Source organism: Triticum aestivum, chromosome 5B, assembly GCF_018294505.1.
Source record: "Triticum aestivum cultivar Chinese Spring chromosome 5B, IWGSC CS RefSeq v2.1, whole genome shotgun sequence".
Lineage (NCBI taxonomy): Eukaryota > Viridiplantae > Streptophyta > Magnoliopsida > Poales > Poaceae > Triticum > Triticum aestivum.
This window is the reverse complement of record NC_057807.1, coordinates 672,736,282-672,749,051: the sequence shown is the minus strand read 5'-3', so window position 1 is coordinate 672,749,051 and position 12,770 is coordinate 672,736,282. Positions and strand designations below refer to the sequence as shown.

At 47.9% G+C, this 12,770-nt stretch overlaps 1 protein-coding gene across 4 annotated transcripts; it reads left to right on the top strand.

Annotated features, from left to right (window-relative positions):
* Positions 1-2,114: 2,114 nt before the first annotated feature.
* LOC123117570 (uncharacterized) lies at positions 2,115-5,882 on the top strand. 4 transcript variants are annotated; one of them, XM_044538300.1, is made up of 3 exons: positions 2,115-3,459; positions 4,127-4,251; positions 5,320-5,882. In XM_044538300.1, the coding sequence occupies exons 1-3, from the start codon at positions 2,162-2,164 to the stop codon at positions 5,328-5,330; spliced, it is 1,434 nt and encodes a 477-aa protein (XP_044394235.1). In that variant the 5' UTR covers positions 2,115-2,161; the 3' UTR covers positions 5,331-5,882. The 4 variants fall into 4 exon arrangements, with proteins under 4 accessions (XP_044394235.1, XP_044394233.1, XP_044394234.1 ...); XM_044538298.1 differs by having other exon boundaries at positions 4,019-4,251; XM_044538299.1 differs by lacking the exon at positions 5,320-5,882 and having other exon boundaries at positions 4,127-4,507.
* Positions 5,883-12,770: the final 6,888 nt, after the last annotated feature.

Genomic DNA, 12,770 nt, shown 5'->3' with positions numbered 1-12,770 from the left:
ATTCCACAACGGCGGGATTTGAAAGGGGACAAGTAGTACAGTCTATCCTGACAAAAGTAGTCTTCGCCTGCGAAAAGCCTCTAGTCGTGACGTTGCGGTGGGCTCGGTGATGACCTCCGTCGTGTCGTCCTGGCGGTCTTGGTCTTGTTGCACCAGAATGGAAACCTTTGGCTGATTCCTCGGGACTCCGCGCCTGTGGCTTGCCTCCCTTGCACTGAAGAGGAAACCTGCGCTCTGCACCTGCCTGGCGCCCGCCTGGCCTTAGTCGTCATGGCTCCCGCCAACCGAGCCACATGAGGTAGTTGTATAGAACTCTCCGCCCCCTCAGGAGCCCTCCCGAGGAGGCCAACTCCTTCACGGGTCTTGGCGTCGTCCGTCTCGCGAGGCTTGGCCCCTCGAGAGGGTCTTGCTGTGTTCGTGTTGAAGTTAGGCCGTACCAGGCCGTCGATGGGGCCACGCGGTGGGCCACAGGCAGGCAGGACTGGATACCCCCAAGTCCAGGACGCCGACACAAAATGGCTCGGCGTGGCAGCGGCCCGGCATGGCTGCCACTCCGGCAGTGGGCGGTGGCGGCGGCGAGGTGGCTCGGCCCTCAGAGTGTGGAGGCTTCCATTCGCTGAGCCGGCATCACGGCAGCTCGGCGGGTCGGCTACGGCGGCGACTGGTTTTTCACCATCGGCTCGTCTGTAGGCAGCCCATTTCGACCTTCGGTCCCTCTCCTCGTCGTCCGACCGCTACCTTTGTCGAAGGCTTGGCCTTTCTCAGCTATGGTTCATCGCTCGTCTCGCGCTCGGCATAGCAGTCCAACGCTCGTCTCGCACACAGTGCCGCAGGATGGGTCGATGGAGGCCAGTTTTGGCCGACCTATTGGGTCTCGGCGCTGGCGGGCGGTCGCGGCGCTCCGGTGTCGTAACCTTCCTGAAGGCGCCGCTTTGGAGCCCATGGTTCGTCATATGCGGCTTTATTTTTCGCGTGTTCACGGTTGAGGACCGCGGTTGCTTTTGTAGTGCTAGGGGTGGTGTTGTTGCGCTCAGCGTCTGTGTATATTTTGCCTTGAGTGTGTGCATATGTTGTGGTGGCGTTCGTTTGCAGGGCCGGCCCTGATGGGGGGGCAGGGGAGTGGCCGCCCTGGGCCCCCAAAATCTAGGGGCCCCACCCAGGTATGTAGGCAGGCTAGGCTATGGCCTATGCCAGAAAAGAAAAATGAAAGGGCTGGGGCGTTGGGCTTTGACGCAACCAGGCAAACAGCAGCAGGCCGATAGCCCGATCCCGCCCGGTAGCGATCGATTCGCATGCATCCCTTCGCATAAAAGAAGGAGCGATCGTGATCCCTTTCTCTTCTTTTTTAGCACAGATCGTGATCCCTTCCTATTTCTTAGTGCCAGCCCTAGGGCCGCCGACGCCATACTGCCGCCCCCGGCTACTGCGAGTAATTCCTTTCAAATCCTGTTCCCCGGCGCCGCTGATTATGCAACGATATTTTTGCAACCATGGCTTATATCAATATCATGTCGTAATACTAGTACAATCACAATGGAGGATATTCAAAAACTTTTCACGAGTAATACTGGTGCTTCCGCTACACCGATAAACCTAGATTATGAGTTGGCGATAGTTGTCATAGAGGAAGAGGAAGAGGAACCAACTAATGGGAATTCGGAATCCGACTAGCAAGAAGTAAATGTCGACCCCATATTATTGGATGACATTGACATCACCCCAATCATATGTGACTTTGCATCGACGGATCTTAGAAGAAATTTTTAATGTAATCTACATAAATTATTTGACTGCATACTCAGTTTAGATACATTTATGTGTTATTAATAAAATTGAATATATACATATATTCATATCGATATTATGATTTCTATATTAAGGGGTCCCGAGTTTTAACTTCGCCCCAGGCCCCTAAAATCTCAGGACCGGCCTTGTCCGTTTGTATCGGTTTGTGAATGATCATTGCTTTATATATAAAATGTGGTAAAAGGCCTTTTTCGGTCAATTGCAAAATGCGGACGAATAACTTTTTTTTAGGCAAATGGGCAAATGGGAATGGATAACTGTTTTTTTTTTTTTGAGTGGATAACTTGATGAGTAGACTCGGGCTCGATTCTTCCCCTCCCTCTTCCCGCAAACAAACCCATACCTAGCCGCCACCATGGCCGCACCGCCGCCGCCGGCGGCGGCGCTCCCGGACGAGCTCGTCCAAGAGATCCTCGCCCGCCTCCCGCCTGACGACCCAGCCTCCCTCCTCCGCGCGTCCCTCGTATGCAAGGCCTGGGGCCTCGCCGTCTCCCACCCCGGATTCCGCCGCCGCCTCCACGAGCTCCACCAAGCACCCCCCTTGCTTGGGTTCCTCCCCAGCTGGGCCAGCGATGACACCTGCACCTTCATCCCCACCACGGCCTCGTCCTTCTCCCTCCACGCTCCGGACTGGCACTCGTGCCGGGCCGTCGACTGCCGCCACGGCCGCGCCCTCTTCCTCTCCGTGAACCAGCACGCCGAGACACTCCTCGTGTGGGAGCCCATCACCGGCGCCCAGAACCGCCTACCTGTGCCCGCGGCGTACGACAGCGCGAAGCCATTTCCGGGCGCGCTGATGTACTCTAACGCGGCGGTGTTGTGCGCAGCGGACCGGTGCGACCACCGCGACTGCCTCGGGGGTCCTTTCCGCGTGGTCTTCGTCTTCGAGGAGCACACCAAAGAGGAGCAAAATGTCACATCGGCGTGCGTGTACTCGCCGGAGGCCGGTGCCTGGGGCGAACTGACCTCGTTGCACACCGAGCTCTCCATAGAAATCACAGACAATTCCAGCGTGCTCGTTGGCAGCTCTCTGCTCTACTTCCGGGCCAGCGCGTCCGTCCTGGAGTACGACTTGGCAAGGCATGCCCTGACTCTGTTCGTCCCACCAGACAATGACGAGAACGTACGTTTTAATCTCATTCTGACGGAGGACGGTCGACTAGGACTTATTGAAGATTGGTGTCCGCATCTCAAATTGTGGACACTGGAGAAAGGGAGTGAGGACACTGATGCACAATGGGTGCTGAGCCGTGTCATCAACCTGCACAATTTTTTCCCAGCTAGTGCTCGCTTGAGTGAAGGTTATGGAGTGTGGGTGATGGGCTTCGTCGAGGGAGCTAATGTCATTTTCGTTAACTCACTTGCTGGCGTCTTCACGATTGAGCTACAATCAGAGGAGGTGAGGAAGGTGTTTGTTCATAGTAGCTTTGGTAATTTGGTTCCGGTTGTCACCTTCTACACTCCTGTGCTCCGAGGCGTCCAACAGCATCTGCTGGTGTCAAAGCCTAGTGGGGAGGCAGGTGGTGAGGAGGGGGGAGAGGGGGGGAAAACAATAGATCAGGCACAAAAGCTGTTCGACAAGGGGTCCAATGCTATCAGTAAGGGAGACTTTGTGAACACCTTCAAATGCGTCAGCCACGACCACAATATCAGGTGATGGCTCCATTCCCAAATGTGCTCTTTATGATTAGCACAATGTGCCATTCGCTGCTTTAGGCTTTGAGTGGTGCTCTTTATGATTAGCACAATGTGCCCTTCGCAGCTTTAGGCTTTGAGTCGTTTTGTTCAGAAGATGTTCTAGGACGATGTGGTTGCCAAGCAGTTTATCTTGTGATTAGCGGCGAGCCCAGCTGCGTTTGAGGGATTCAGTGAGTCGAATTAACCTTAGTACTTTTTTCCGATAGCCGAGAATTAGGACCTGGCATCTTTTGTCATGATATGTGTATTGCGATGAACATTAAATTATAGCGCATTTATTGGAAGGATAGGTTGTTATGTTATTCAACAAGAATTATATACCCCTGGTGCTGGCTAGTCTGTTGTTATAAACAGCAGAGAACAGAACATTGTTATATCTCGTGTCATCAAAAATGGTTGATGAAATAATTGTAGCAGTGTTGTTCTATCTCAGACTGCAGTAACTTCCATGGCCTTGTGTTATCTATAACTTAACAATTATAGACTGAAAAATTACACTTTTGTTTTCACCTAGGTCTCCAGGCCATGTGGAAGTTGTTCCAGTCTGTGCTAGCATGTTTGGCAAATATGTATGTGCATACAAAGCTCAAGAAGTGAATGGTTCTTTGGATTCTGTCCCCAGGAGTGCACCAATTGAAGAATTGGTGAAGGGCACAACCAGGGAAGATGATGCTGGGGACTCAAAGACCTCTGGTAGCAGTGTTGAAGATGCTGCTCCATCTTCGGAGAAATGTAATTCTCAAGAAGGTATGTATATCACTGTTCCTTTCTTTGGACCAGTGGTGGTGCCAGGACTGCACAACTGTGTGGTTAAATGCTTTATTTTCTCTGAAGTTTTCATTGCTCTCTAGGCTTTTGCATGAAATTTCACTTCTATGGAATAGTAACTTTTGGGATCAAAGAGGCACCGCCACTACCACCGGATAGTCATATACACAGAACAAATGGGCACATGATCCTGCATATGCAAACTAGTAGTATTGTTTGGAAATTGGAAGTAACTGTTTGCTGTTTGGACTTGTCTCGTGAATTCTCATCATCATTCCATAGAAGACCATTTACTCAATGCTGTTTTGCTAAAAGTTCTTATATAACAATATAGAGAGTACACGATGTAGCTGATAGTATAAAATGCTTTCATTTCTCAAAAAAAAAAACTTGTGCCATGGGTTGACCATATCTTGGACTTGTGTCTGGTGCTATGTGTCAGCCATTTGCCTTCTAAATTTAAATATATATAATTTTATCTTTCTTACATATAGGAATAACAATGCCAGTTTGAATAAAATATGGATCTATCCATATCATAATGCCAGGTCTCTGCTGAACATTCTCCAAAAGCGACTAGCAACGGATTGTTCACCGTATTGCATGATATGCCTGAGACATGGTATTAGATGTTCCTGCTACAGTTCATGTTGCATCAATGGGCAATGCTCATCTGTTGATGTCTATACAAGTAGCTAGAGGGAAGCTGCTGCCATTCATTATTTGATCTGTCAATTTTTTGGCTTATGCAATTGCAATGCTTGCCATGTTCAGTATCGAATTGTAATGTCTATTATGCTCTGAAAAGGCTGCCATTCTGTGCTCTTCGCTGTGATGAGAGTGTCTTTGCATTAGTCTGGGAGGGTCATATAAACCATTTTGCCTGTTCTCCTGCACATATAGTATGTTGCTTTTGGGGGGAAACTCGCATGTATTTTATTTTTCCTCACTCACTCAGTCAGTGTTACATTCCTTCTGAAGGAATTCAGCTTTCCATCCAATATATCTGGCGTACTAACATCTCAATCTTTTGCTATGTGCTTCTAGTGCTACGCTGAATCGCTGATGGGTCAGGCCAGAAGTTTCATCAGTCAAGTCATTCAGCGCCTTCAGTGTGATCTCTTTCTCCTCTGCTGCTGGGAATTATGAGTGTCACCTCCCATTTTCATGGTAAATTGTAGGTTAGTGTCCAGACTAGCTAAAGGGAGGCACCAAATTAAAAGTTGGCACCTGAAAGAAGTAAGAAGTGGATGCTGCTGAAGGATAGGAGGTTAAAAGCTATTTGTAGCTCCTATTTGTACCTGATAGTTTCTGTGGAGTGGTGCCAATTAAGACTCCGTTTATTGACATGTTTCATCAAAGATCAGTTTCATCAGTTGCAAGGAGGTTCTCAGTTTAATCATGAGCGTAAAAGTTCGATCGTAGTGAAATGTGTGTAATACGTACTAGCAAGAGATAAGATTAGTTGAAGTACAGTGATTGGTTGAAGCTACAGCCATTGATTTGATGAAACTGACTGGTTTAGTTCTGGGCTTCTGGCATCCATACAACTATTTGGACATCTCAGTTGTAATAATAAAAAGAAGTATGTCAAGTCAATCTACGAGAGAAGGGACACAACTAATTAAAAAGATCTTCAATGTCCTTTCCTGATCTCGAAGAAGTGAATGCTGCTGAAGGCATCGTCGTGGATCTGCAGATTGGTCTAATGACTACCTTGAATGGCCCTTGAGAAAAAAAATTGTAACCAAAATGATAGAATTATGATAACATGGTTGTCTTCAAAGTTTTTTTTTACGCTAATATCTTGATTATATTAATTAAGGAAAAAGAATATCCGGATCTAGGACAACTGCGACCAACTTCACCGAAAAGACCATGAGAAAACTTACAAGTATCATATTGTATTGGAATCTGCCACCGCTCGCTTTGTTACCATTGCACCACTGGAGGAGAGCAACAACCGTATCACCCACATAGACCTGTAGATGGAAACTCCTTGATGTTTCCGCAAGAGCCACCTGCCGTGTATGATGGGGTCTAGGGGAAGAATCCGAATAGGCGTGAACCCTCCCCCCCCCCCCCACCCCAACCGATCTATCGACGGTTGGGCTAGCGTCAGTGGAGGGAACTGGTGACCGGACCCGTGATCGCCCATGGATGGGAACAACAGAAGATGAGGCCGCCAACAACAAGTCGACGATCAAAACAACACCACACGTCGTTGAAGCACATGTTCTGACCCACAACCACGTCGATGCTGTTGATCGACCATGCACTGTGAAATGGGCTTGAAGCCGGGGCACCATTATTCGACGCAGTGCCACCACCTCCATTTGAACGACGCCACCACAAAACCAACACCTAACCCTTACTACACATTGAACACGCAAAATCGAAGTTCCTCACGCGCGGGAGCGGTGGATAGAGGGGAGGGGAATCACCGGCCTTGCCACCGTGAGGAGGTAGAGATCGACGGCTTTGGCGGTGTTTTTGAAGTTGAAAGTGTGCAACCCAGCCATATTTGCTTAAAAAACCATATATAAAGTAAGTTTTTTTTAGCAAATTAGAAGTATCAAGTACGGAGTATATGTATCGAAAATTGGTTTCTGAGCCCATGCTCAGATGATCCCTATATCTATACCGTGCAATCACCTCGGGGTTGATGTTTTATCTTGTATTGCCTGGCGTATCTCCATCGTATGTGGCAGTGACTAGAAAATGCCTCTGTGTCTTTATTGCGGGTAGGTGTCGTCATGGGGCTCCGGCCCAGACTCTGGTGTGACGGATCGGGCCAACAGCTGAGCTATGCCGAGCCATCCAGCCCTCCTCATTACGCAGGTAATCAGATTTGAAAATCTGGTACTCTATTCTCTTTTCAGTACAGCGTCTCACGTACTTGGGATTTATCTTCGGTGTTCCTTGTTGTTTTCAGATCTCATGTCTGTCCGTTTTTTGAGTTTCAACTTTCAAGACGTGTGTTGCATAGCCCGGGCTTCCTCCGATTCATCAAATCAACAAATGCCAACAAGTCGACGGCTCAATCTGTCTGAGATCAGATCACATAGGCCGAAGCTGATGCCCTAGGCGCCTACATGTGTCACGGCGCACAACTGCTTGCAGCTGTTAGCCTGATGATCGATGTAACCAATCTGATGGTCACTGTGTTCATCCAGTGCGTGATCATGATATACTTTGGGGCATCCAACTAGACCCTAAAGAAAAACTACTACTAGTAGTTGGATGCCCCAAAGGTGGAGCCCGGAGGTCTTCTGCGTGTGGTTGTTGCTAACGCATTTGCTGTCCGGCTTCCGGTGTGTGCAGTCTGTATGTAAAGCCCGTGTTACCTAATGATGTGGTACTAGTTTGCCCAATAATGTAATGACTGCCATCGTCTATATGAGAAGTCATTGTTTGCAGTAGTCAAATCCATTTGTACACGCATGGTTGCACGTTTGTGTTTAGCACTCCCTATAAGCCCGCGGCACACACACGTGTATCTACTTTGCTGAAATCCCTTCATCTTCACTACTGCCGGCCAGTACATCTGTAACATCTCAGTCCATCCATCTTCATCAAGAGCGGGGCTCCACCAACTTCTTCCCGAGCTGCAATCAAGCAAATCGCGCCAAGATCTTCACATCGGCATATGACAATGCTGCCGTACCACTAGTAGAAAAGGGGGCAATGGTCCAGGCCGGGTCAGCCCATTAGTCCCGGTTCAATCCAGAACCGGGACCAATGGGGGGCATTGGACCCGGTTCGTTAGCCCCGGAGGCCGGCCGGGCCACGTGGGCCATTGGTCCCGGTTCGTCTGGACCTTTTGGTCCCGGTTGGTGGGATGAACCGGGACCAATGTGCCTTGCTCCTGGCCCACCACCATTTGTCCCGGTTGGTGGCCTGAACCGGGACCAAAGGCTTCCCTTTAGTCCCGGTTCAAGCCACGAACCGGGACCAATTAATTTCCTATATATACCCCGCGAGCAGAGCACTCTCACTGCTCTGTTTTTCGTGGCCGGCGAGGAGAAAGCTTTGTGGTGCTCTAGCTCACCTCCTATGCACACGAGGTGTTCGATGGAATGCCCGAGCCACACTACTTAAGCTTTCTCCTCTCCAAGCTCCACCTCCAAGCTCCATTTTTCTCAATATTTGTCTAGGTTTAGCGGTCTGTCACGTCCCGTCCCCGTCTTCACCGCCGTCGATCGCCCGCGCCGATCTCGTCGCCGGCACCACCGTGGTGAGCCTCTTGTTCTTATCTTCTTTCTGAAAGGAAAAAAACTCTTACTTGTATGTTTATATAGATACTTGTATAATTTTCTTACTTTTATTATTGCATCTTATATAGTGCGATGGTTTTGGTATCCGCCCCCGTCGGCCCTCGTCCTGTCTATGATTCAGATGTGGTATATATTATCTTTTCATAACTATTGGTTCATTTATTGTTTATGACAATTATGCCGACCAACGTGACATAGATTTTATTTATCTAGGAGGTTGTTGAACCGGAAATTCCAACCGACCCTATTGTCGAGAGGTTAAATTTAGTTGAAGAAGAAAATAATTTGTTGAAGGAAAAAATTAGAAAAATTGAGGAGGAGAAGATGATATTGGAGTTGCATGTTGCGGATGTCGTCGATGATCACAAGATCAAGATGGATGCAATGCGCTTGAAGATTAGAAAGATTAGAAAATATGCCATTCATACCGAGGCTTGGTATCATTATGCCGTTGGATCAGTTGTTACATTGGTTGCGATTATGATCGCATTTGTTTTCGCATTGAAATGTTTTACATAGTTTCAGTGTATGGTTTAATTAATTTAGATGCTCTGCAGAGCTTTATGTTGTTAGATGAGAACTATGTATGTACTTTGGTTTTAATGTGATGATGAACTTCTATTAATTTGGTCACTTAATTATCTATTCATGATGTTCTGTAATGATTTTTGACACACTTAATTATATATAATGCACGCAGATGAACCGGCAATGGATGTACGGTTCAAGACACACCTCCGAGTACATTAAGGGCGTGCATGATTTTCTCGAAGTGGCTGAGGCAAACAAGCAGAATGGTTTTATGTGTTGTCCATGCCCTATATGTGGGAATACGAAGTCTTACTCTGACCGAAAATCCTCCACACCCACCTGCTTTACAAGGGTTTCATGCCACACTATAATGTTTGGACGAGGCACGGAGAAATAGGGGTTATGATGGAAGACGGCGAAGAAGAAGAGTACGATGACAACTATGTGCCCCCTGAATACGGTGATGCTACTGAACATCAAGAGGAACCAGACGATGTGCACGATGATGCTGCAACGGGCGAAGCTGCTGAAGATCAAGAGGAACCAGACGATGTGCCCGATGATGATGATCTCCGTCGGGTCATTGTCGATGCAAGGACGCAATGCGAAAGTCAAAAGGAGAAGCTGAAGTTCGATCGCATGTTAGAGGACCACAAAAAAGGGTTGTACCCCAATTGCGAAGATGGCAACACAAAGCTCGGTACCGTACTGGAATTGCTGCAGTGGAAGGCAGAGAATGCTGTGCCTGACAAAGGATTTGAGAAGCTACTGAAAATATTGAAGAAGAAGCTTCCAAAGGATAACGAATTGCCCGACAGTACATACGCAGCAAAGAAGGTCGTATGCCCTCTAGGATTGGAGGTGCAGAAGATACATGCATGCCCTAATGACTGCATCCTCTTCCGCGGTGCGTACAAGGATCTGAACGCATGCCCGGTATGCGGTGCATTACGGTATAAGATCAGACGAGATGACCCTGGTGATGTTGACGGCGAGCCCCCCAGGAAGAGGGTTCCTGCGAAGGTGATGTGGTATGCTCCTATAATACCACGGTTGAAACGTCTGTTCAGAAACGGAGAGCATGCCAAGTTGATGCGATGGCACAGTGAGGACCGTAAGAAAGACGGGAAGTTGAGAGCACCCGCTGACGGGTCGCAGTGGAGAAAAATCGAGAGAAAGTACTGGGATGAGTTTGCAAGTGAGCCAAGGAACGTATGGTTTGCTTTAAGTGCGGATGGCATTAATCCTTTCGGGGAGCAGAGCAGCAATCACAGCACCTGGCCCGTGACTCTATGTATGTATAACCTTCCTCCTTGGATGTGCATGAAGCGGAAGTTCATTATGATGCCAGTTCTCATCCAAGGCCCTAAGCAACCCGGCAATGACATTGATGTGTACCTAAGGCCATTAGTTGAAGAACTTTTACAGCTGTGGAATGGAAACGGTGTACGTACGTGGGATGAGCACAAACAGGAGGAATTTAACCTAAAGGCGTTGCTGTTCGTGACCATCAACGATTGGCCCGCTCTCAGTAACCTTTCAGGACAGACAAACAAGGGATACCACGCATGCACGCACTGTTTACTTGACACCGATAGTATATACCTGGCAAGCTGCAGGAAGAATGTGTACCTGGGCCATCGTCGATTTCTTCCGACCAACCATCAATGTCGAAAGAAAGGCAAGCATTTCAAAGGCGAGGCAGATCACCGGAAGAAGCCCGCCATGCGTACCGGTGATCACGTACTTGCTATGGTCAATGATTTACACGTAATCTTTGGAAAGGGTCCCGGCGGACTAGCTGTTCCGAGTGACGCTGGGGGACACGCACCCATGTGGAAGAAGAAATCTATATTTTGGGACCTACCCTACTGGAAAGACCTAGAGGTCCGCTCTTCGATCGACGTGATGCACGTGACGAAGAACCTTTGCGTGAACCTGCTAGGCTTCTTGGGCGTGTATGGGAAGACAAAAGATACAGCTGAGGCACGGGAGGACCTGCAACGTTTGCACGAAAAAGACGGCATGCCTCCAAAGCAGTATGAAGGTCCTGCCAGCTATGCTCTTACCAAAGAAGAGAAGGAAATCTTCTTTGAATGCCTGCTTAGTATGAAGGTCCCGACTGGCTTCTCGTCGAATATAAAAGGAATAATAAATATGGCAGAGAAAAAGTTTCAGAACCTAAAGTCTCATGACTGCCACGTGATTATGACGCAACTGCTTCCGGTTGCATTGAGGGGGCTTCTACCGAAAACGTCCGATTAGCCATTGTGAAGCTATGTGCATTCCTCAATGCAATCTCTCAGAAGGTGATCGATCCAGAAATCATACCAAGGCTAAGGAGTGATGTGGTGCAATGTCTTGTAAGTTTCGAGCTGGTGTTCCCACCATCCTTCTTCAATATCATGACGCACGTCCTAGTTCATCTAGTTGACGAGATTGTCATTCTGGGCCCCGTGTTTCTACACAATATGTACCCCTTTGAGAGGTTCATGGGAGTCCTAAAGAAATATGTCCGTAACCGCGCTAGGCCAGAAGGAAGCATCTCCATGGGCCATCAAACAGAGGATGTCATCGGGTTTTGTGTTGACTTCATTCCTGGCCTTAAGAAGATAGGTCTCCCTAAATCGCGGTATGAGGGGAGACTGACTGGAAAAGGCACGCTTGGAAGGGACTCAATAATATGCAGGGACGGATATTCTTGGTCTCAAGCACACTACACAGTTCTACAGAACTCTACCTTGGTGACCCCGTATGTTGATGAACACAAGAACAGTCTGCGCTCCAAACACCCGGAGCAGTGCGACGACTGGATTACATGTGAACACATCAGGACTTTCAGTAGTTGGTTGGAAGCACGTATCAGAGGTGACAACACTGTTTGTGATGAGCTGTACTTGTTATCCAGGGGACCATCTTCGACTGTTACGATTTGGAAAGGATACGAGATAAATGGGAATACATTTTACACGATTGACCAAGATCAAAAGAGCACCAACCAAAACAGCGGTGTCCGCTTTGATGCAACAACCGAGAGGGGAAAGGCCACATATTATGGTTACATAGTGGACATATGGGAACTTGACTACGGACATGATTTTAAGGTCCCTTTGTTTAAGTGCAAATGGGTCAATCTGTCAGGAGGCGGGGTACATGTAGACCCACAGTACGGAATGACAACAGTGGATCTGAAAAATCTTGGGTACACTGACGAACCGTTCGTCCTAGCCAATGATGTGGCACAGGTTATCTATGTGAAGGACATGTCTACCAGACCGAGAAAGAGAAAAGATAAGGAAGCGAATACATCATACGATGAGCCAAAGCGCCACATAGTTCTTTCAGGAAAAAGGGACATCGTGGGAGTGGAGGACAAGACAGACATGTCTGAAGATTATGAAAAGTTTCATGAAATTCCTCCCTTTAAAGTCAAGGCTGACCCCAGCATCCTGATAAACGATGAAGATTATCCATGGTTACGGCGCAATAAGCAAATGACACAAGCGAAGAAAAAGTGAAGACTTTCTCCCGCAACTATTATGATGATACCATGCCAACTTTGTAACTGACGAGTATGATACCATTGTCCGTTTTGTACATGCACATGCTATGTGTGGGTCAATTTATGATACCATGCCAACTTTCAACTTTTTCAGAGTTCATTTGAAATGCTTTAATGTCTTATGGTTC